Raw genomic sequence first — 25,176 nt, forward strand, 5'->3', positions numbered from 1 at the left:
TGATTTCCCATTTTCAGAAAATTCTGCAACAAAGAAAAAAACAAGTTTCTCTGGATCGGTTTCTTGTGGCATCACCAACCTCCAAGAAAAAAGAGAAAAGACTCCGGCAATATCCGAACAACGGGAAAATTGATTCAGTTTGCGACATTTTCAGTTCGCGAACTGGGTCCCGGAATGGATTAAGTTTGTACGTCGAGGCGCTTTCAAAGTTTCAGGTAAATGACACTGCTTTCCAAGAGGTTCTTAGGAAAGTTTTGAATACTTCTGGTAGCACTAATATTCTGTGTTCTGCAACGAGTGAGTTTTGGTAAAATCTAACCAAAAACTGAAAATGATTAGTATCGAACCACCCAGTGAGATGAGAACTGCTCTTTCATTCTGTGGCTGTATGAGAAGATTACTACATGGGCGTGCAGAGAATTGGAAAGGTTTGATTCCTGGGGAAGGATTTTCTGTTCTGTCAGTAGGTGGGGGAATTCCACCTGTTTCATAGCCTGGCAAGAGGTGGGACATCCCTCACCTCAGGAGACAGCAGTCATACCAGACTGTGTGCAAGTGCCCACAGTATCAGAGGGGTGCCTCCAACTTTGAGCAGTGTGATGGCAAGGTTGGCCGGGAGCACCTGGAGTGTAGTCCCCTCTACACTGGAAAGGCGAAACACAGACTAGGCGACCGCTTTGCGGAACACCCAAGATCGGCCTGCAAAAGTGACCATGATTTTTCTGTTGCCTACCACTTCAAAACAACAATGGGGTTCCCTGGCCAACATCTGTCTCGTGCTTGCTCTGACGAGACCCAGTGCAAGCTGCAAGAACAACATCTGATTTTTCACTGCGGACCTTACAGTCTTCAGGATGCAATACGGTATTCAGTAAATTTAGGGCCTGAGCATCTTTTTCCATGTCTTTTACCTACCCCACATCCAAGACTGTGTTGTGAAAGGGGCTTCTTTCAGCCTACCTATTTTCACCTACTTATGGTCTTTAGTCACTTTCCTTTCTCCCTGGTTCATCATTAAACCACTCCTTTGTCAGCCTGTCTGTTTCTTTCTCTGGGCTCTGCTTAGGTTTTCTAGCAATTTCTGTTTTTCGTTTCATTTAAGGGTCTCAGCTGGGACCAGGGCAGTCAAACAAGTCTTTGTCCATACTCTATGGACATGACAAGGCTCAGCATTCGTGACACTCAATACAAGACACACTAATGCCTTGTAGACAATGCACAGACACCAAGGTGAGGCAATGGAAGGCTTACCAAGGAAACCTTGCTTTGCTGAAGCATCCTGAGAGCAAACAAAATATGGAAATCAATTCAAAAGTTCTTTTTCTTTTCCCCAAGGTAAATGCTCGAAGGATTGCAAAACATGTTTTGAATTTAGCCTTACTTTAAGAACTTAAAAATATTTTACAAGCATAACTATTGGGGCAGCTGGAGAGGATGTTGAAAGGCAAATGTCATGGTTGGGATTCCAGTAATAGTTGCACTACAGTGTAGGTATCAGCTTACGTCACAACAAGACATTGTTCACAACACCAAACAGGATTGAGCATTCCTTCATAGTAAGTGCAACATTATACCCTTCAAGGGTCATTCTACTTAAGAGGCCCACCTGTCTTATAAAACTGTTTTGCCAGCATACTGAATTTCACCACCATGTGGTAGGTAAGAATTTAAGAAAAACAAACCATAAAATATATTGTTTTTAAAAAAAAACTTTTATAAAGTGGATAAAAAAATTGGTTGCAGGGTACAGTGGAATTTTGTGGCTTTGGTAAGCTTTTAAGTGCTTAGCTGTATTGCTCAATGCTAACTGCAGCAACATAACTCCTACCATAACAAAAAGAAACTGGGCAGGAATTTGATGGTGCCTTGGTTGTTTGAACACGAAAACAGACATCTATATTCAATATGACAGGACTTGAAAACTTTACAAGCTGGAACTGCACCATCTGCTTTCTCAATAAAAGAAAACAGTAAATGTGGCCAGGGGTTGACACGTGGAACAGACTTCTGTCTGACAATAATGCAAGTCCTCTGTGAGTCAGTGCTACCCTGAATTAAGGGTGACCTGCGACCTAACCTCAGTCTTTAAAAGGGACCCCACTGTAGGTGTTCACAATTTAAAATACGGATTTCTACCAGGTACTGCTATTCCATAGGCATGTTGACTATCAATTAGCTGTCCAGATCGAAACAAAAACTCTGACCCACTTGGGTGGTCCAATTAGATCTGTCCACAGAACATATAATTTCTCAGACACAGCCAAGAGGAGTTTAACATAGAGGGTGGTGTAAAAAATAGAGCTGAGTCACGAGTCCATTTAACCTTTTACATAAAAAGTATATTGTTAGATATTTATTATTGCCAGTTTGATACAAATCACATTCATGCATTTTTGTTAAACAGAAGATGTACAAACAGGCACTAATGGCTGTTCCCTTCCAGCCTGGCCTTTTTGGAGGAATCGTTATTTTCAATAAAATGATCGGCCAATTCACGAAGTGCTTTATAACGGTGGGATATTGAATTCTTTACCGCTTTGGGCATTTCTGCATAGCTGGAGAGATACAACAAAAGAAAGAAACATATCTGTGATTGAAATCGGCAAAACAAGTTGTGTAAAATATTCAGCACCGCCCCCCCCCCCCCCCCCCCCCACCACCAAGCTTAAAAAGGTTGGTACTCCAACAACTTGAAAAAGGTTTCAGCACTTACGTTTGATCAAATCCATCAGGCTGAAAACAAGGATCCCAACCAAAGTTTCTGGGTCCACGGGGATCGACTATTTTACCCTGGATAATGAAAATGATAGAGGCATTCAGATTTTTAAAATGTCACATTTTCAAATTGTGTGTTCCCTTCCTACTGACAATTCTCTACCAAAATTCATTGACATCCACCACCTTGAGTCAAATCAGAAAGGATACTTTACCCATTGTTATAAATTCCTGAAGAAGGGCTTATACCCGAAACATCTTTTCTCCTGCTCCTTTGATGCTGCCTGACCTGCTGCGCTTTTTCAGCAACACATTTTTAAGTTATAAATTGGCAAGCCCATTGTCACAATCATATTAATTTATTTCTTGCCTCCCCACGAAAGGTGGTAGCTCATTTAAAAAAAAAATCCATCATGATAAACCAACTCCTAACATCCCGAGAGAGGGTGGTCAGCTGCCTTCTTGAAATCCTGCAGTCCTTAGTGTTTGGTTACACCCCACAGTGCTGTTAGGAAGGGAGATCCAGGAATTTGCCCCTGCAACAGAGAAGGAATGGTGATTTCATTCCAAATCAAGATGGTACAAGGCTTGCAGGGGAGCATTCAAGTTGTGATGCTGCATGTATCTGCAGTCTTAGGATTGAAGACAGAAGGCATTTCAATCACCCTTCTCAGCAGTGAGGGATTGCAGGCTTAGAAGGTGCAGCCTTAAGAATGTTGGTGAGTTGACATAGTGAATCCTGTGGATGGTAAGCACTACTGCCATTCTGCATCAGTGGTGAAGGGAGTGAATATTGAATGCAGGTGCCAATCAGGGGATTGCTTTGTCCTGGATGCTGTTAAGTCCCAAGTGTTGTTGGAGCTGCACTCATCCAGGCAAGTGTGGAGTATTTCATCACACTCCTGACTTGCGCCTTGCAGATGGCAGACAGGATTTGAAAGCCAAGACACAAGTTACTCACTGCAGGATTCCTAGCCTTTGTCGCCAAAGTAATATTTGTAGCTAGTCCAGCTAAGTTTATGGTCAATAGTAATCCCCGATGGTGGCAGGATTCTGTGATGATGATGCCACTTCAAGGGGCAATGGTTAGATTCTCTTTCCATTATAATCATTGCCTGGTACTTGTGGATTTCCACTACCCCTTGTAAGAAGAAGTGCTCTCTGGCAACACTCTCAAAGGACCCTCCTACAAGAAAGCATTTTTTCTTTATAACAGACTGCTCATTATAATTGAAACTCATGGCTTTAAAAGTAAATAATTGGCCGGATTAGAAAATTGGCTGAGCAACAGGATGAGATAGGAATAAAGGAGCAAGCTCTCTCTAAATGGCATGACCTGGATGATGGTGTCTTGCCAGGACCTGTATCAGGGCCTCAACTTAGACAACGGGGTAGCAAGTCACACTTCCAAGATTTCCAATGGCACAAAATTATTTAACATTGCAAGCAGATTAAATGGAGGCACAAAATTACTGGAGAAATTTTAAGTACAGGCAAAACGGATTTCTTTGTAGACAAATGATGGGTCATGGACAAGGATTGTCTGTGCCTGACAAGGATAGAACAAGGGTAGTCAATAAAAAGGTGAAAAGCTAGAAACAACATAGTTTCAAAGATGATGAACATGTCATGAACAGGTAAGCCAATCAAAAAGGCTAATGTGGTGCTGGCCTTTATTCCTAACATCTTTGAATTCAAACAGACAGAAATTATGTAACAGTTACATAAAACTCTGGGTGAACCACACTTGGAATGATGAGAACAATTTTAGGCACAATACTTTATGAGGGTACATTGACCTTGAGGGACAACTGTATGGGTTTACTGATATTAAGGCCTGGACTCCAAGGGTTAAGTCATGATGATAGACTGCAAACTTGGATTGTCTTGTCTGGAATTGAGAAGGTAAGGCATGATTCAACTGAAACATTAAGGGGAATTGACAAGAATAAAAAAGGGGAAAAATTATTTCCATTAGTTGGGGAATCTATCATTAAGGTGCAAGGTCTAAATTTTTGAGCCAGACTATTCAGGAGTAAGATTAGGAAAGACTTCTACATTAAGACTAGCGTATTTATTTTTAAATCAGATAGGTTATTGCACACCTCTAGAGCAGGTGGGACTTGAACCCAAGTCAACTGGCTCAGAGGTAAGTACACTAGCACTGCACTACAAGAACCCATGAAAACTAGAGTAAGCTAGGAACTCTCTTCCACAAATAGCAATAAGTACTAGATGCATTCTTAGTTTTAAATTGGAGTTTGATGGAATTTTCTTATGCAAAGATTTGTTAAGGGCCATGAGGCAAAGGTGAGTGAGTAGGTGGAGTTAGGCACAGATCAACCTTGATCTTGAATGATGGGAAAGGCTCAGGGGCTGAATACCCAATTCCTGATCCTAAGCTCCTCTAGTGCCCAACTGCAAAAAAAAAATGCTCTAAAGTACTTTAAAGCTAACAAAATACTTCTATAATGTAGTTACTGCTGTACTGTAGAAAACGCAGTGGTCAATCTGCACAAAGAAAATTAAATTATCCCAATGTCTTCCAACTGCAGTCAAGTATGAGGATGAACAAAAATCTAGAGACATATGTACAACTGCACGGCTCAATTGGCAGCACCTTTATTTCAGTCAAAATGTTCTAGGTTTGAGTCTCACTCCGAGACTTGAACACAATCATCAAAACGGAAGCTCCACTGCAGCACAGAGGGAATGCTGCACTTCTGGAGATCGCAGCTATCCTCACGGGTGAGAGTAGAAGATCCCACAGTACTGTTCCAAAGAGGAGGAAGGTAGTGATCCCTGGTGTTTGGGCCAACATTTAACCTTCAATCAACATCACATAACCAGATTAGAGGCTCGTTATCACCTTGTTCTTGGTGGGAGCTCATGGTTCGCAAATTGATTGCAACACTTCCAACCACAGTAATAACACCTCACTGGCTGTGGCAAGTCCTGTGGTCACGGAATATGCTACAGAAATTCCAGTTTTGGTTTTAGTCCACTTGATAAGCACCCTGATGTTGAACAGGATCGTTTCTTGTGGGAAGAGAAATGGGGTCACTCTCACCATCGCACTGTTCTTTGTAAATACATACCGGTGTTTTCCCTTGAAAGAGCTTTACTTGGTCGTTCGGGTTTCCTGTGCTGTATGCAAAGGTGCAGAGTGCATATGCTGATTTGTCTTCAAAGCCTGCTAGCATCTTAAACAAGCCTGGAAAAAGATAAATGCCAGTATGTTACAAATTGACAAGAGGGAGTACCTCAGTAACATAGCTACAGTAAATCTGTTCTGTTGAATGAATACTAATGGACAGCTTTTTTCCTACTGCTGAAGGGTTGGGTATCCGCTGCTACTAATTTATAATCAAGTTGGATTAACTTCGCAGTCTGACTGATGATGAATCTTGCCTTTTTTTTTTGAGAAGCTTCTTGCTATTTTTAGACTGGCTTGAAACCATGCAGAGTTTGTACAGACAGAATACAGAAAAAAAGCCTTTTGCCTCTTCAGAAACCAGTAGATAGTGTAGCCAGAAGATTAAAGAAAGTTGCCAAAAATTCCAAGGGGAGTAAAGGAGTTTTGTTTGTGCAGTTACATTGATCTGAAATGCACTGTCTGAAAAGGGTGACAGAAGCAGAACCTTTAACAACTTGTCAGGCATAGACAATCCTTGTCCATGACCCATCATTTGTCTACAATGAAATCCGTTTTGCCTGTACTTAAAATTTCTCCAGTAATTTTGTGCCTCCATTTAAGCTGCTTTCAAAAGGGAAACATATAAGTTCCTACGTTAGTTGTAAACACACCCACATAATTAAATGTACACGTTCAGAAAAGGATAAAACCTGCAAAGGTATACATAAAGTTCATGAGTAGAATAAACATGTAGCTCTTTGAGAATGCTACACTTGGAATCTAAAAAGGTCCTCTCGTTACTAAGGGCATGTCCTTTGATTTAAACACTTCCATTAGAACTCCGCCCAGCATCCTCTGTTCTCAAAAGGTAACAAAGCCAGCCCACCGGCACAGTGGCTCAGTGATTAGCACTGCTGCCTCACGGCATCCAAAGATGTGCAGGTTAGGTGGATCAGCCTTGCTAAATTGCCCATGGCACCCAGGAATGTGTGGGTTAGACATGGGAAACACAGGAATGGGAGGCGGGTCTGGATCGACTGCTCTTTGAAGGGTAGAGTCGGTGTGGACTTGATGGGCTGAATGGCCTGCTTCCACACTGTAGTAATTCTATGATTCTATCCTATTCACTGTTGTGGCTTAAATTCTCCATTCCTCACAATGTCTTGTTCTTCTCCAGAACAACCAAATCCTTCTCATAATGCAACGACAAGAAGTGCACACCATACTCTAGTTTCACACCTAACATGTATTTTATACAGTTCATAGTCAGAGATGTACCCTTTGGTCCAACTCGTCCTTGCCAACCAGCTATCCAAACCCAATCCAGTCCCACCTGCCAGCACCCAGCCCATATCCCTTCAAACCTTTCCTATTCATATTCATATTCATATTCTACTGTTGTTATTTTCCTGCTCTATCTTCTGTGTAGGGGGAGCATAGAGTACATTACATTTGCCATTTTGATAACCTTATCAAACTGTCCTGCTACCTTTAGGAATCTGTGGACATGAACTGCTTCTTTGGACAGTCAGTGTGGACTCGAAAGGGTTGAATGGCCTATTTCTACACTATAACAATTCTATGATTGTATTTTCTACACTGCTCAATATTCTTATCACTTACCGTGCATTCCCTTGTCTTGTTTGAAGTATCCAATTCATTACTCCACATTTCTATGGATTGAATTCTATTTGTCATGCTTCTATTAACATGATAAGTCCACATATCTTGCTGTAGTCTCCAACTTTCTTCCTCATTAACAATCTCATAGCCAATTTTTATATTCTCTGCAAACTTTGTGAACTGTACATTCCAGCCTAACTAATCAAACAATAATATGAAAAGCAGTTCAGCATTTCCCTGCAACCACAGCTAAAAATCATCTCTTATCTATTCCATAAGGTAGCACATTGGATCAGTACTGTGTCACCATTAGTTGTTACTGAGGGATCACTACTCCAAGACAACTGGCTTTAACTCCCAATTTTTCCACTGCATCAAGCAACCTCCAACCACCACCCCCCCACCGCAAGGTGAATTCTTCCATTTAAGAATAGTTGGGAAAATTTCAATAAAAACAAGCTCACATCCAATATTGGCAATCAAACATATCCTCACAAAAACAACGGTAGGGCTCTATTACTAAAGCCTACTGGCACGTTCATTGCATTTTTGAGCTCATTTCAGGTTTAACTACTTCAAAAAGACATTTAGTCACAGTGTCATTGTTTATCTAGCTCTAGTTTTCTCTTGAATGATGGAGACAAGTGTTGGCCATCCTTCATTTACAACCTTGGACAATGAACACCAGCAGTTTAATCAACACTAGAAACAATAAATGCTGGAGATCACAGTGGGTTAGACAACATCCATGGAGAGCAAGTTAACGTTGAGTCTAGATGACTCTTCAAAGTTGAAGTTAAAGAGCCATTGCTAGAAAGTTTGATTCTGCTCCCTACTGAGCACACAGCAGAACTTTACATGCAGGAACCTAGGCTCATTTTATTTTTCTTCGCCCTTCTATCCCAGGAATCTGGAGGCCAAAGATGGCTGAGCCATTGTCAGTTTTTTTTTTTGAGGCCTACAGCATGTAATTGGGCCCAGCTGCCCGACTTGCCCACGGCACCATGACCAGAACTGCATGTAGTACTCCAAATGTGGCCTTAGCAAAGTCTTGTACAGTTGTGACAAGGTATCCCAAGTCCTAAAATCAATGCTCTGACCAATGAAAGCATGCATGCCAAAAGCCTTCTCCACACACTGTCTACCGGTGACTCTACTTCCAAGGAACCATGAACCTATACCCCTTTGTTCTATAACACTCTCCCCACTCTTCAGAGTGCAATTGCTGCTTTAAGATCAGAAATGCCATGCACTTCTGGTTTATCAGTACTTGGATCTCTTAATCAAACCAGTCTTGATGTTTACTGGTTAAGTGACCGACTGAGTTTTTGCAAGCATTTTTAATTGCAGCCATGAGGGAAGTCCAGAGGCTGTTGGATTCCTGTGGCTCGGTGTTGCTGAGGGTCGCTAGGTTTGTGGAGAGGAATTGGTTGTATGAAGGTGAAACAGTTAGCTAGAATTGAATCCAATGGCTTTCTGAGTCTGTATTGCTCACCATGCAATACACTGGAGAGGAACATCATTCCATTGTGCTGTAGGGTGTACACCTTTTAGACGCGTGAGGCTTGATCTATTGAATAGGTCACATGAAGTTTGATCAATGTTGCTCAGGGAGGGTATTGAGGGATTTAGAACAGGGATGAGCAAATGAACTTAAGATAGTTCATTGAAATGGTGGAACAGTCTTACTTTTCCTTCTAACCTCAATCAAGGGGTATAGGTTCATGGTTCTTTGGAAGTAGAGTCACAGGTAGACAGTGTGTGGAGAAGGCTTTTGACATGCACGCTTTCATTGGTCAGAGCATTGATTCCTTCTAAGCTCAGTCAAGCTCATGATCAACTGTATCAAAACAGCACCATGCAGCGCAAGTGTTTACATATTTTTTATATATAAAAAAGCTCACAAGAGACCAGAAGGTCACTGCTTGTCATAAAAACACAGTCATTAAAAAACACTTCAACTACTCCTTCATCAGTTTGTGGGAACTATGCCAATTCATTGAGGAACTATTTGCAGTATTTGGCATATTTGGCATGCTCGACTTGAATCACACCTCTTGCAAGCTGTTCTGGAGTGACAGGTCTGGTCATTATGCAACAGGCCATCTCCCTCCTGGTAGGAGTAGGAAGTGTATTGGCAATTTGTTTGGAAAAATGTACAAGGGATGGCGAACGGAGAAACTGAACAACAAGTTATTATTATTGAAATATACTAAGGAATACTGTGCCCTGGTCATGAATATATACAGGCCCTTATAATTCCAAATCTCTCAGCAGACAGCTTTCCTGAACAATTGTAAATCCTCAATGAGATCGCTACCTGGTAGTCACTTTTAGATGTTAGTGATCTGCCTTGCAAGTGGCCAAAGTTTTATCACTTTCCATTTTCTACTCAATACTTTTTTGCCATTTTTAGGGCTGATAAACTGCTCGTGTCTTATGCCACAGCTCTCATTCTGAATGTGGAATAGTCCACAGAACTCCTCTAACACTTAACACACAAAAAAAGTTAAGTTCAACTTCCAATTACATGGTTAAAAAATGGGAAAACTGCAGGTCTTGCAAATTACAAGGTTAATTTGGGAGAAACTCGGGGCTGAATCAGAATGCAGGGTCAAAGTTCCCAATCTGACCATGAAATTTAGATAACAAACCAATAGAGTTGAGGCTGTACATTAACATGGTCTGACGACCGGTTAACAGACAGAAAACAGTCAAAATAAATGGTCTGTTTTGGAATTGCTCAGTTGTAATTGGTGAAGCGCCTTAAGCAGTATTGGGCCTCAGCTATTTACAATCCAAATGAAACAGCTGGATGGCTGGGACTGACATGTGCACCTGATGTTTACGTGCAATACAAAGTTTGATGATAAAGTAAGTTAGGAGGAGGATATAAACAGACCCCAAAAGCACACGGAACAGTTAAAGGTGATTGAGCAAGAATGTGGCAAATGGAATGTCATGTGGAGAAGTGTGAAATTATCCTTTTGAAGCAAGAATGGAGAAGTTTTTTCTAAAAAGGAGACTAGTGAGCATTGACATTCAGAAAAAGAAACTGGAGGGCTTGTGCAGTAATACAGGTACTGCAAGGAAACACTCGTGTTTTTTTGCCTTTATAAGAAAGAAGTTGGAGTTTAAAGAGCAAAGAAATCTTACTGCAACTAATTGCTAACTCCACATCTGGGAGTACTGCGAACAGAGTTGGTCTCAAGACCGATGAAAGGATATACGTGGTTTGGATAGAGTGTGACAAGGTTCACGAGATTGAATCCAGGTATGTTAGTGTTGTCCTCAGAAGAGAGATGAGAGTAGACTTACATTCTCAGATTTAGAAGGATGGCTGACAATCTCATTGAAATGTGTTAAAAAAATGGAGAGGATCTGACAGTGTAGATACTGAGGGGTTACTGTGGCTAGAGTTTAAAAGTAGGAGTCATAGACTAAGGGGTCAGTCATTTAGGACTAACAGAGAGAAAGTTCTTCACCAATGGGTTGTGGATCATTGGAATTCGTTCTTCCAGAGAACTGTGAATGCTTAGTTGTAAAATATATTTCAAGATGCACGTCAACAGTCTTTTGGGCACTAAATGAATTAAAGACATGGGGGTAGGCCACAAAAGAGGGAATGCTATAGAAGTTCAATCACAAACTTATTAAAGGCAGAGCAGGCACAAAGGGTCATTTGGTCCCACTCATCTTCCTGCTTACGTTCCTGCCTTATCATAGTGCCTGTAAATGTTCTCCAGCTTTGTTTGTGTGTTGAAAGGTGCAGCACTGGAAAAACATAGCTGGTCAGGTAGCATCCGAGGAGCAAGAGAGTCGATGTTTCAGGCATAAACCCTTTCCTGATGCCCAAAACGTCAACCCCTCTGCTCCTTGGATGCTGCCTGACCTGCTGTGCTTTTCCAGCACTGCATTTTTCAACTCTGATCTCCAGCATCTGCAGTCCTCACTTCCTCCTAGCTTTGTTTCTATGCCTGGGATAGCACCTGCTTTCAGCATTCAATACTTGCTTATTCTTGGGGCTCAGGGCCAATTAGCCAGGGAATTCCAGGGGTTGGAATTTCCCTAAAAATGTAATGATATGAACAAACAATGCTATTATTGTGAAAAACTGTCGTCAGCAACGTGTGGTGAAGTAGAGATGCCATGCAGATTGTGATTGCCACAGATTCCTGGAGAAAGTTTGTGCAGCTCTGCTACAGGCTTTGTGAAAAAAAAAAATCCACCTTGTCCTCAATCTCGGTCTTCCATTTTATTGTTCAACAAGAATTGCCCAAGAATCAATCCATTGAAAATTAAGTTAATGTCACAAGTACCTTTCAACAAGAATAATTATCAACAACTTCCAATCATCCTCTTAATTGTTCACTTCCTGGGGAAAAGTGTGGAGCCTCATTCCTTCAAGTAAATGAATTCTTAGATAAATTTAGCAATATAAAATTTAGAAATAGGAATATTAAATAAATTCTTTCACATTTTTCTCACAGGCCAGTTTTGCGTTCCCTAATTTGTTTTGCATAGTTGATTTGGCAATGAATTCACTCAGCCTTTTCTCTGATTCCTCAAAGTTTTCCTCTGTGTTAAGGGGAGACACTATTGATTCCTTCCCATGTTCAATAACTTCGACATATCATCAGCTTACAGCAGTGTGTAGGATGCAGGCAGGCAATAGCATTTTCATAAATGATATAAAATTAAGACATTTAAAGCCCTAAATTCACTAACCTTCAGGACACAACTTCTCCAGGAACCATTTTCTAGAAGGGGGATGGAAAACAAAAAAAAAATTATTTAATTTTCATAAGACAGACACAGGTATCTGCACTTACATAACTTGCATGAAGTTAGGGGCCCCAAGCTGTCAAAACTCAGCTGTTACATGCTTTCCTCATATTAAACTCAAGTTTGTGAGAAGAAAATGGTTGAATTGAATGATCAAGCAGACAAGAAAGGCTAAATGGCCTATTCCACACTTCTTTGTTCCAAAAGCAAAAAATAATAGCACTTTGCAGAAATCTGAAGAAAACCAGCAAATTCTCGCTCTTTAGAGACAGGCGTCTTTTGATGCATCAAGAGTCAAGAGTGTGGCATTGGAAAAGTACAGTAGGTCAGACAGCATCTGAGCAGCAGGAGAATCGACATTTCAGGCACAAGCCTTTTATCGATGCATCAAGTCAATTCTTCCACTGACATTGCAGGAAGCTAGTGTTTCACCCGCCTATGCTCCATCCTAGTGCAAGTTCACAAGTCTTTCATGGGGAGTACAATCAACCCGAGGGGATAGAGGTTAGAGAGAGAACCTCAAAGAAATATTCACAAATAAAGTCAGTATTCTAGCCCCTAAGTTGTATGTGGTGACCTATACTTGTAAGAATACACATGTAGGTAGGAGACACGCCAGGATCGGGTTCATATCATCTCAAGAGAAATTATCTGTCAACATTCACCAAAATTTATTTATGATTGTCCTTCAGTGTCTCTTCCGAACAATCATAGAACCATAGAATCTTATGGAGAATCAACATCTCTAGACAGATGTTAGTACAAATGGCATATGTGATCTGTGATACATGCTTATTTTCATCAGAAATGAGGAATACAACAGCTTTGAGTGTTGACAACATTTCATGATTAAGCCTCCAGCAATCATAACGTGGTTCTTCTGTATCAGTAAAATTGACAATGGAGCTGCCAGAATGTCACAAAACCAACTTGCTCAATGGCCTTAGGGAAGGAAGGTTCAAAACTCCATCAGGTCTTCAGCACATAGTTCAGGCCTATGTTCCAGTGCAGAATATTATACTATCAAGGTTTCGGCGATGACCTCAGGACAACATAAATGATTTCAAAATTATTCAGAATAGAGAAATTCTCCCATTGCAATGACCACAATTGCATTTCAATCACCATCAGAGCAGATCATACATTTTTTTAAAAATTGACTTGTGGGATGTGGATGTGGCTGGTTGGCCAGCATTTATTGCCCATCTCTTGTTGCCCCCGAGAAGATGGTGGTGAGCTGCCTTCTTGAATCTTTGCAGTTCACCTACTGTAAGTAGATCCACAATGCTATTAGGGAGGGAATTCCAGTATTCTGACCCAGTGATAGTGAAGGAATAGCGATATTTTCCAAGTCAGGATAGAGAGTGGCTTGGAGGGGAACTTGCAGGTGGTGGTGTTCCCATGTATCTGCTGCCCTTGTCCTTCTAGATGGAAGCGGTCATGAGTTTGGAAGGTGCTATCAGAGGGTATTTGGTGAACTTCTACAGTGCATCTTTAGAATAGTATACAGTGCTAATACAGGGTGCCAAACGGGCTGCTTGATTGTGTTGTTGGAGCTGCACCCATCCAGGCATGTGGGGAGCATTCTATCACACTCCTGACTTGCGCCTTGTAAATGGTAGATAGTCTTTGGAGAGCCAGGAGGTGAGTTACTTGTAGTATTCCTAGCCCCTGACCTGCTCTTGTAGCCACTGTGTTTATGTGGAGAGTCCAGTTTCTGATCAATGGTAATCCCCAGGATGTTGATAGTGGGGGATTCACTGATGGTAACACAATTGAATGTCAAGGGGCAGTGGTCAGATTGTCTCATAATGGAAATGGTCATTGCCTGGCATTTGTGTGGCACAAGCATAACTTGCCACTTGTCAGCCCAAGCCTGGATATTGTCCAAATTTTGTTGTATTTGAACATGAACTGCATCAGTATCGGAGGAGTTGCGAATTGTGTTAAACATTGTGCAATCATTAGCAAACATCCCCACTTCAGATCTTATGATGGAGGGAAGATCATTGATGAAGCAGCTGGAGATAGTTGGGCCAAGGACACTAACCTGAGGAACTTCTGCAGGGATGTCCTGGAGCTGAGAGATGATTGACCGCCAATAACCACAGCCATCTTCCTATGTGTCAGGTATAACTCCAATCAGTGGAAAGATCGCCCTAATACCCAGTTTTGTTAGGGCGCATTGATGCCACACTCTGTTGAATGCAGTCTTAATGTCAAGGGCTTTCACTCTCCCCTCACCTCTGGAATTCAGCTCTCTTGCCCATGTTTGAAGCAAGGGCTGTAATGAAGTCAGGAACTGCGTGGCCCTGACAGAACTCAAACTGGGCAACAGTGAGCAGGTTATTACTGAGCAGGGCTGCTTGATAGTACCGTTAATGTCACCTCCCAACACTTTTCCTTTGATCGAGAGTAGACCGATGGGGCAGTAATTGGCCGGAGGTTTGGATTTATCCTGCTTTGTGTGTACAGGTGATTTTCCACATTGTCGGGTAGATGCCAGTGCTGTAACTGTATTAGAACAGCTTGGCCTGGTGTGTAGCATGCTCTAAAGCACAGGTCTCCAGTACTATTACCAAAACATTATCAGGGCCCACAGCCTTTGTGGTGTCCAGTGCTTCCAACCATTTCTTGATTTCACGTGGAGTGAATGGAATTGGCTGAAGACTGGTATCTGGGATGCTGGGGACCACTGGTGGAGGCCGAGATGGATCATCCACTCAACACTTCTGGCTGAATATTGCTGTGAAAGCTTCAGGCTTACCTTTTGCATTGATGTGTTGGGCTCTTCCATCATTATGGTTGGGGATATTTCTGAAGCCTCCTCCTCCAGTGAGTTGTTTATTTGTCCACTACCATTCACAACTGGATTTTGTAAATCTGCAGAGATTAGCTCTGATCTGTTGGTTGTGAGATGTCTTAACCCTATCACTTGCTGCATGTTGCCCTGTTTGGTAGCTTCACCAGATTGACACCTCATCTTCAGGAATGCCTGGTGCTGCTCCTGATATGTTCTCCTGCACTCTGCATTGAACCAGGGTCAATCCTCTGGCTTGATGGTAATGGTTGAGTGGGGAATATGCTGGGCAATGAGGTTACAGATTGTGCTGGAATAAAATTCTGCTGCTGCTATTGATGGCCCACAGTTGCTAGATCTGTTCAAAGTCTGTCTCATTTAGCACAGTGACAGTGCCACACAACACAATGGAGGGTTTTCTGAACATGCAGGCAGAACTTCATCTCCACAATGACCGTGTGTTTGTCACTCTTGCCGATACAGTCATGGACAGATGCACGTGGAGTTGGCATATTGGTAAGAATGAAGTCAAGTACATTTTTCCTTCTTGTTGGTTTCCTCACCACCTGCCACAGACCCAGTCTAGCAGTTAGGTCCTTCAGGACCTGACCAGTTCAATCAGTCATTTGTTGGTACTATGCTTTCCTACATTACAGAGGTGGCGCTGGACGTAGGTTTGCTCGCTGACCTGAAGGTTCATTTCCAGATGTTTTGTCACCATACTAGGTAACATCTTCAGTGGGCTTCTGGATGAAGCTTTGATGTCTAAACAGAACCTTGGAATGTCCTGAAGCATCTTTAATAGCACTTCATACTGTAAAAGGGTAACACTGTCATTTTTCCAGAGGATCACAGGGCTGTTGTCTTATTAGAGAGAGGCGACTGGCGCTGAATTTAACCTGAGTGTCACCATGCCTCAGGCGAACAGTCAAGGTGAGAAGGCAGAATTTTCATGGCAACCTCATTCAGTGTGGGAATTGACCCAGCGCTGTTAGTGTGCATAATTCAACAGCTCTATCATTTAAAAGCCAAAAGAACTGCAGACGGTGTAAATCAGAAACGAACAGAAATTGCTGGAAAAGCTCAGCAGGTCTGGCAGCATCTGTGGAGAGAAATCAGAGTTAATTTTTCAGGTCACGTGACCCTTCGTCTGAACTGGAACTGAAATGTTAACTCTGATTTCTCTCTACAGATGCTGCCAGACCTGCTGAGCTTTTCCAACACTTTGTTTTTGCTAGCTGTTTAATATAAACCTGAGTGTCTGATCCAGGGTCATGGTAAGGGAAAAAAAGTTCAAAACAAATGTAAGTCACGATTTATAATACACAAAGACAACTATGCGGACAGAATGCCAAAGAGAATTATTTTTTCAAAAGAGTTACTGTTTTAAGCAGACTGTTCAAAGTTATGGAGTTAATAATTGACTTCATAGGGAAATCAGCAAATCTCAAATTACAAACAGAAAAATGAAAATACTTAGCACATCTAACAGCGTGCAAAGGAAGAAGATAACTTATGGATGTTTATTACTGCTCTGAGCTGAAGGCCACAGATGTTATTGGTCTGTCTCAGTTTCCCACTAGACTATTCATAGCAGGATACAATCCTTTCAACTAGTTTAAATTCAATCAGTTAGACAGCACGAAATATTCTTGCCTTTTGTCTGACAGCAAGTGTCAAGTAACATGTTTGATGGTTCTAAGACTCAAGCTAGAACCAAAGAAATTTCCAGAACAGAAGGTAGGCACTTGCCCACTGGATCGTTGCTGGAACAATCCAAACCTAGCCTTACTGCCCCGATTGCTCCCCTTGGCCTTAAATCATCATTGTTTGCTTCAGTAGGTTTACAAAATCATGAGGGGCATGGATAGGATAAATAGGCAAAGTCTTTTCCCTGGGGTTGGGGAGTCCAGAACTAGAGGGCATAGCTTTAGGGTGAGGGAGGAAAGATATAAAAGAGACCCAAGGGGAACGTTTTCACACAGAAGGTGGTACGTGTATGGAATGAGCTGCCAGAGGATGTGGTGGAGGCTGGTACAATTGCAACATTTAAGAGGCATTTGGATGGGTATATGAATAGGAAGGGTTTGGAGGGATATGGGCCGGGTGCTGGCAGGTGGGACTAGATTGGGTTGGGATACCTGGTCAGGGTGGACCGAAGTTGTCTGTTGCCATGCTGTACATCTCTAGGACTCTATAAATGTAATAGCTTCAGCCTCAAAAAAATAAAATATTCCATGCTTCACAATTCTTGACGGGGGAACAGAATGAATTTTAACTTCTCCTCTCGCCAAGGATCATTTTAATTTGGTGACTCCTCATCACTGACCATATTCTTTTCATGATTTTAAATCTCTTTAATGTAGGTGCCATGCCCAGTAAGCACTGTATCCCATGTCTCTGCTCATAACATCTCTTGCGTTGTCCTAATGAATCTGTACACTCATTATGACTTTAACTGCCTTCCTATAGCAGGGCAACTAAAACACAATAAATTGTAAGTGAACAATTGCCCTGTACAACTTCACCATTATCCCTAATGATAAACCTAATCTGCTGTTTATATGGTTTCATCCACTTACATTGCTAGTTTCCAAAGATTCTTCACGTTCAGCTATAAGATTCATAAATTAAATTACTCCATAATTCCATTCCTTTTTCCTTACCAAAATACTTTCACTCTTACAATTTAATGCAGAAAAGTATTTGTCACTTTAGAGTCTCTAGTACTAATTCTTAAAGTCAAACAAGAAGCACAAGTATTTCCTTCTGTCATTTCAGATCAGTTTTAAACATACTAATTCTGTACAGTATGGAAATGTAGTTCCAGCATGCGTACCACTTTCAAATCAGAGTAACATCCATAACACTATTTCTGGTCCATTATCCAATATCTATTCATGTTACCATATTGCATTTCACTTTAGTTTTTGCAACAAACATCTTGAGAATTCAGTGAACAGACTTTGTAAATGTATATGAAATATATCCATTACATCAACTGTCTAATCAAACATTCCAAAAGATATTTAGAAATGCTCTCAAACACAACCTGCTCTTAGCATTCTGGTTGGATGTCCTTGGTGAGCCCTCACACCTCAATGCTGAAATGATGAATTCTGTTGCGTTTGACCACAATGGATATTTGACCAATTGCACAATGTATCCTTCTTAAACAGAGCATTGGCTGCTCTCCTGCTCCATAGCATTGTTTATCTGTCCATAGAAGGTTGATCATTGTGATCAAAGCCTCTGCTATCTCGTATCTGACTGCTTTTCTCAGCCTAGGTTGGGGACTACGGCTGAGTGATCACTTAGTTTGAATCGATTATGGAGCCACTTTCGTTTCTATAATCACCTCCAACAATTATCCAATATCACTTCGTATTGCATCTAGTCTCATTTTAACCATTCCTGAAACCGATGCAAGTACTTAATATTCTCATCATAACTCTCACCCTTCATAATTATTTTGATAAAAGCTGAAGATGAAGTGACAGAAAGTAATATACGCAAGTTTACCATCAATACAGCTCCCACGTCTGTTCCTATTTCTCATGTTCTTATTCAAAGAGTGTGGTGCTGGAGAAGTGCAGCAGGTCAGGCAGCACCCGAGGAGCAAGAGAGTCAATGTTTCAGGCATGAGCACTTCATCACGAATGCCTGATACGTCAATTTTCCTGCTCCTCAGATGCTGCCAAATGGGCGGTGCTTTTCCAGCACCACACTCTTCAACTCTGACCCGGCATTTGCAGTCCTCACTTTCTCATATTCTTACGACCATTTCCTTCCACTTTAACTTATCTAGACTTCTTTAAATAATTAGTACGTTTCACATGGCTTCCTTTAATATAATATCCCATTACACTGTATTAAAAGTTGAGAACTAATGGAGCTCAATGGTCACTTTCATTTGTATAAATTAAACACCTCAAGTAATGAGGATAATGGAATCACAACACCAGTGACAGATAAATGGATGGTAAAAAGCAAGGGGCAGCACTGAGGGAGCTTCAATCAATAAATAACATCCAGCCCAGTGATGCTGAAAGCAAAAAATGGAAGAGTGTACCAATCCATAATGTTGGCATCACTGGCTTGGGGGCACAAAATGATGTGAATCACAGATGAGTCTAGCGTTATTGCCGGTCACCAATTGTAAACCCAGTACTGCAATTGCTTCTTTTGGCAGTTTTATTTACCGGAATCTTACTTTTAAGGATTCTCTATATTTCTCCACAGGCTGATAGCTTTCTAAATTGCATACTTCCATTTCTTGTTTTCCTCCTGCCAGACTCTATTGCCACTCACTTTGCTGCGTTAAAAGTGCCAATGCTACTCCTGCTAACTATTTCACTAACTCAAAGCCAGATGAACATTCCCTGCTGACAGTTCAAATTAAAGGGCTTATTTTTACTCATGTGAGGCACGTGTTATTGGCAAGGCCAGCATTTATTGCCCATCACAAATTAATCTGCAGGAGGATGGTGAACCACCTTCTTGAACCACCGCAGTCTTTGGGGTGAAGGTACACCGACTTGTCTTTTTAAACAATTCTATGGGATATAAGAACTCAAGTATTTCCAAGTCAGAATGGAGGGGAACCTGCAGGCGGCAGTGCTCCCAAGCATCTGTTGTCCTTCCGGGTGGTAGAAATAATTGGTTTGGACAGTAATGCCAAATGAGAATTGGTGAGTTGTAGCAGTGGACCTCATAGACAGTACACTGCTGGCACTGTGAGCCAGTGGAGATGGGAGTGAATACTGAAGATGGTAATTGGGATGGGTCAAATGGGCTGCTTTGCCTTGGGTGATGACAAACCTTGAGTGCTATTGGCGCTGCACTCATCCAGGCAAGTGGAGAGTTGTCCTAAACACTCTTCACTGGTGTCTTGTAGGTTGTAGACAGGTTTTGAAAAGAGAAGAGGTGAGTTACTTGCCACAGGACTCCTAACCTTTGCTCTGCTCTTGTAGCCACTGTGTTTACGTACCAGTTTAGTTCAGTTTCTGATCAATGGTAACCCTTAGGATGTTGATATGTTGATTGATTTTAGTGTCAATGGATGCCAAGGTAGATGCTGGATTTCCTCTTTTTAGAGATGATCACCACCTGGCACTTGTATGACATAAATGTTACTTACTAATTATCAGCCAAGCCCAAATTTTGACCAAGACTTGCAGCATAGAGGAGTTTAATTCTCATTTCCAGTGTGTAATGATCCCAGATGATATTAATACTGGACTGAAGGAATAATAATACATTTCCAACATAATGATGGAGTGGATTGAAGGTAACCTGTAGTTAGTGATATTCCCATGCATCTGCATTCCTTGTCTTTCAAGGCAGTAGCATCTCTGGGTTGTAGCATGCTGTCTAAGGAGCTTTGGTGAATTTCCAAAGTGCACCTTGAAGATGGTACACACTGCTGAGCATCAATGATAGAGGGAATTAAGGTTTGTGGATGCAGTGCAAATCAAGTGTTCTGCTTTGTCCTGGATGATGTCAAGCTTGAGAGTGTTGTTGAAGCTGCACCCAGCCAGGCAAGTGAGGAGTATTCCATCATACCCTAAACTTGTACGTTGTGGATGTTGTGCAGGCTTTGGGGAATTAGATGGCGAGTTACTCACTGCAGTATTCCTAGCCTCTGACCTGCTCTTGTAGCCACTGTATTTAAATGGTGAGTCCAGTTCAGTTTCTAGTCAATGGTAACCGCTTAGGATGAGAAGTCTTACGTTTAACAACAGCCTTCCAGACACTCAAACTTCAGTGAAGGGTCACCTTGTTTCCACTTTCAAGCTCCTTGACCAGTCAGCACAAGAACCAGTTTCATTTCGGCAAATTTCTGCACTTATTTGACACTAGTTAGTTAGGTGTCTCTTTCAGAGACTCTGACACAAAACTGTTAACACAGCTCACTCATTTAACATGGGCTCCTTAAACTCACTTCTTCCACAGCTTTGTTTCCACAGCTTTCTTCCAGACACTACTTACTTATTTTTCCTTCCTTCGGGTGCTAGTTATTAATGATACTTCTTCTGTCAAGGACCACTTCTCCGAATGAAACTTTCCAATTGCCCGGTTCTTCTGGAAGTTCCTATTTTTCTGTCATAATGGATCCCTACAACCCAGGCAAAGATCAGTTATGTTTCAGTGAATTCTAAAGAAGAGTCATTAGACTTGAAACATGAACTCTGTTTCTCCCTCCACAAATGCTGCCAGACCCACCGAGTTTCTCCAACTTTTGTAAAAAAAAAAATCAGTTATTTTCTTCTTCCACCTTTTCCCCACCATTTCCCCCCCATGCACTGTTCAACTCAAGGGTTTAGCATTTTAAAATGCAGGGAAAAAAGAATTTCAAACACATCACCACCACTCACATTATTTTTTAAAAATGGAACTAAAACTAAGATGCCCCCAGTATTAACACACAACATGGAAATTCAAATGAAATTTAAAGCTGTACATTGGTCTTCCACTTTAGAACCCAAGCTGCAAATAATAATTCATTGTGGACCAGATCGATGCTGGGCAATCTCCCTGGTTTTACTCCGTTTTGATATTTCTGTAACAGTTTGGTACAATCATGAGGTGTGCTGGGCTACTTTGGAGGGAAGTTAAGAGTGAACCAAATGCTGAGAGATTCTGCAAACTAGACTGGGTACAGGCAGAATAAGGTCCCTCAAACAGCGACAGGACAATGACTAGATGGTCTGCTTTTTAAAAGATGTCAAGAATGGGAGAAACAGTGGCCACTACACTGGGAGAAGGCTCCCCTTCAGGTAGTGACCTTTATATCAGAGAAGGCAGATAGGGCCTTGGTTAAACATTTCATGGGACGTAGGTCACACGTGACAATGCAATACAGTGTTACACCAAAGGGGCAGGACCTGCTGGACCATGGCTGACACACTGACCCATGAAAATCACACGGCACGTGTGAGAAACCCAACTTAAAAACTGAAAGGGTTTAAGAATTTCCATTGAAATAGGAAAAAAAATTCTCACTTCCAATACAACAAATACAGGATCGCCCAATGAAAAGTCCTGCGGCATGTGATTTTGATGATCTGTTTTGCCCGAAACGTAGATGTTCCTGCTCCTGGGATGCTGCCTGACCTGCTGTGCTTTTCCAGCACCACTCTAATCTTGACTCTAATCTCCAGCATCTGCAGTACCCACTTCTGCCTATGTGTTACTGAGGTCCAGCCAACAAAGCTCAGAGTCTCAGTCAGTGTTGACAGATTGACAGGTTTGACTAGGGTGGTGGCTTGGTGTGGAAAAGTACTTTACTGCTGTCAGTCATAAACTCGGAGCCTCCGGCCCACTTTCCACGTGCAAACACCCTGTTTATTTTGGTGAGAAGTTTATTCTGGGTTGGGTCAACTTATTTCCATCAGTGCACAGCTGCAAGTGAAAACAGCAAGAGAAATGAAATCCTGATTTTAAAAACGTGAACTACAGATGGCACTTTATAGACCTCTTTTTTTTTTTGAAAACGAACACAAACAAAGTATAAACCCAAGTCGTACTCCCCGGGTGCTCAATCCATACAGTGATCCAGATACTTCATAGGATGTTTGGAATAGTTCTTCGCTGCTAGCCATAAATTTGAACTATGGAAAATTAGAATAAAACCAGCCTTAACACTTCCAACACCATAGGAAGAAGCTAAAGGCACCAGTGCACAGTGCATGAAACCACTTCTTTAAGGCTCTGGGTGTCATTTATTCAGCTTTTAGAATATACACCAGATACTACTCACATCGTAAAATGGTCAATAAAAATAAATCAGTGTAGAGGATATCTTTTTGAAGTGAGAGAGACTGTATAGATTCACCCTTGCGTTATATTTATTTAGGAGGCTGACACTACAGGCATTGGTTGGAAATAGATGTGCTGCAAGACAACAAGTCTGCCTACGGCTTTCCTTACTCCTGTAAAGTTTGACTTCCAGGTCCAAGCTGAATCAATCTGAACAAAGCAAACAAGGAACAGGAGTAGGCCAATCGTCCCTTCAAACTGCTCCACATTCAATACAATCTCATTTTATCCTCAACTCCACTACTCTGCAAAACCCCAATAATCTTTCATCCCCTTTGTAATCAAGAATCGATCTAACTTTGCTATAAAAATATTTAAAGATTCTGCATCGACTGCCTTTTGAGGAAGGGAATCCCAATGACACGCCCTCTGGAAAAAAAAGGCTCCTCATCTCTGTCTTAAATGCGCTACCCCTTATTTTTAAACGATGATCTCCTAGTTCTACATTCTCCCACCGGAGAAAACGTCTTTTGAACATCCAGTCAAGTCCACTCAGGATCGTATATGTTTCAATTAAGTCACCTCTGACTCTAAACTCCAGAGGATACAGGCCTAGCATCTAGGTTTTCCTCAAGGCAAGCTGTTCATTCCAGGCTTTAGTTTAGATGAGACAAAAACAAATATGTTGTGAATGCTGGCTATCTGAAACAAAGACCACAAAGTGTTGGAGAACCTGAGCAAATCTGCCATCGTCTGTAGAGTAAAACACTGAGTCAGTTTTGACAGAGTCACGAGACTCAAACCATTAACTCGGCTTTCCTCTCTACAAATGCTGTCAGACCTGCTGAGTTTCTCCAGCACTCTCTGCGTTTGTATCAGTTTAGATAATATGGTTTGGAGAGGAACCACCATTGACAGTCACCACCTCTTAAGGATGTTTTGTGTTTTGCCATCTTGGTTCTCATCAAAAGCTTCATCGTCATCTGACTCAAACCTCCCAGCATCTGAAATGTTTCATGCACGCATCAAAATTAAGCTAATTTAAGTAGCTTTGGATAAAAGAATCAGAAATTGTTCCAAGTTGTGGGACCACATCTGCTGCCCTGTTGAAGAACACAGATTAGCTCCGCTGTCCTGTGCGTTGCTTAGGGATGGACTTATCCACAGAATGCCTGAGCTACAGGGAGTTATAGTTAAACTGGGTGAACAAATGCCTTCCATCTGGAGTTGCACACTTTTTACAACAAGAGGCTCCCTCATTTTGGTAAACAGGGGAGGTTCTTTGAAAATTCATGCACCCAACTGAAAACTCTGGTGACTATGACACTCCTGTCCCTTTAGACTTTGCTGAAATCGGTGAAGCTTCCAGAACAAAATCACACCTAAAAAGGAATAACCCATACTGTCAGTTGATCCCCTTCACACCAGATGGAAGACTGATTGAGAAGGTTATAGCACATGGAATTCTGGGAAACTTGGCGAGATGGATCAGAAACTGGCTTAGTAATACGACACAATGGGTAATGGCAGAAGGCTGTCCAGGTGACTGGAGGCTGATATCCAGTGGTGTACCACAAAGATCAGCACTGGATCTCTTATTGCTTATTATAAATAAAAAATGATATAGATGAAAAATTATGTGGTGAGGGGTGTTAAGCAAATTTGCAAACGACACCAAAATTGGTGGAGTGTTCAATAGCGAAGAAGATGGCTGTAGGTTACAGGAAAATATAGATGGGTTGGTCAGATGAGCAGACAAATTAAAGATGGTATTTAAACCTGATCAGTGTGAGGTGATGCACTTTGGAAGAAGAAACAAGATCAGAGAATATGTAACAAATGGCAGGACACTGGGTAGCTTTGAGGAACAGAGGGATCTTGGGGTAACTATTCCCAATCCCTGAAGTTAGCAGAGCAGATGAATAGGATAATTAAGAGGCATTTGGAACACTTGCTCTCATCAGTTGTGGCATGGAGTACAAAATCTCTACAATCTGTCTACAAGGCTGAAGCCAGGAGTGTGATAAAGTATCTCGTAGGGTTGGTGCAAGTCCAACAGCCTCCAAGAAAAGCTGACACCGTGCAAGACAGCACTTGCTTTGCCACATGCCAGACATTGGACACAGCATCCTATGTGGTGGGCCAAAGGGCCTGTTCCTATCCTGTCCTACTCCTCCTTTACAGCAGTGACTGCGACACATATAACGTACAGGATACACTGCACCAACACTTTTCTCAATCTGTGATCTCCACCAACAAGGATTGGGTCGAACTAGACCTCCACCTTAGTGCATATCACTATAAAACTATCCATCTATTCCTTGCTCTTTCCTTTGAGCTAGCTCCTACTTAAGTG

The 25,176-nt window shown here is 41.7% G+C and overlaps 1 protein-coding gene across 1 annotated transcript in view; it reads right to left on the reverse strand.

The window, feature by feature from the left end:
* Window positions 1–2,317: 2,317 nt before the first annotated feature.
* Window positions 2,318–25,176, reverse strand: part of itpa (inosine triphosphatase (nucleoside triphosphate pyrophosphatase)) — a 34,579-nt gene continuing 11,720 nt past the window's right edge. Inside the window, exons 5-8 of the mRNA XM_043699881.2 lie at window positions 12,203–12,234; window positions 5,814–5,929; window positions 2,714–2,790; window positions 2,318–2,555 (exon numbers count right to left, since the gene is read on the reverse strand). Of these exons, the coding sequence (XP_043555816.2) occupies window positions 2,423–2,555; window positions 2,714–2,790; window positions 5,814–5,929; window positions 12,203–12,234 (358 nt within the window). The 3' untranslated portion in view covers window positions 2,318–2,422. The remainder of the gene's footprint in view (window positions 2,556–2,713; window positions 2,791–5,813; window positions 5,930–12,202; window positions 12,235–25,176) is intronic.

Source organism: Chiloscyllium plagiosum, unplaced genomic scaffold (genome assembly GCF_037043375.1).
Source record: "Chiloscyllium plagiosum isolate Xiang-an unplaced genomic scaffold, Cpla_swu_hap1 HiC_scaffold_9, whole genome shotgun sequence".
Classification (NCBI taxonomy): domain Eukaryota; kingdom Metazoa; phylum Chordata; class Chondrichthyes; order Orectolobiformes; family Hemiscylliidae; genus Chiloscyllium; species Chiloscyllium plagiosum.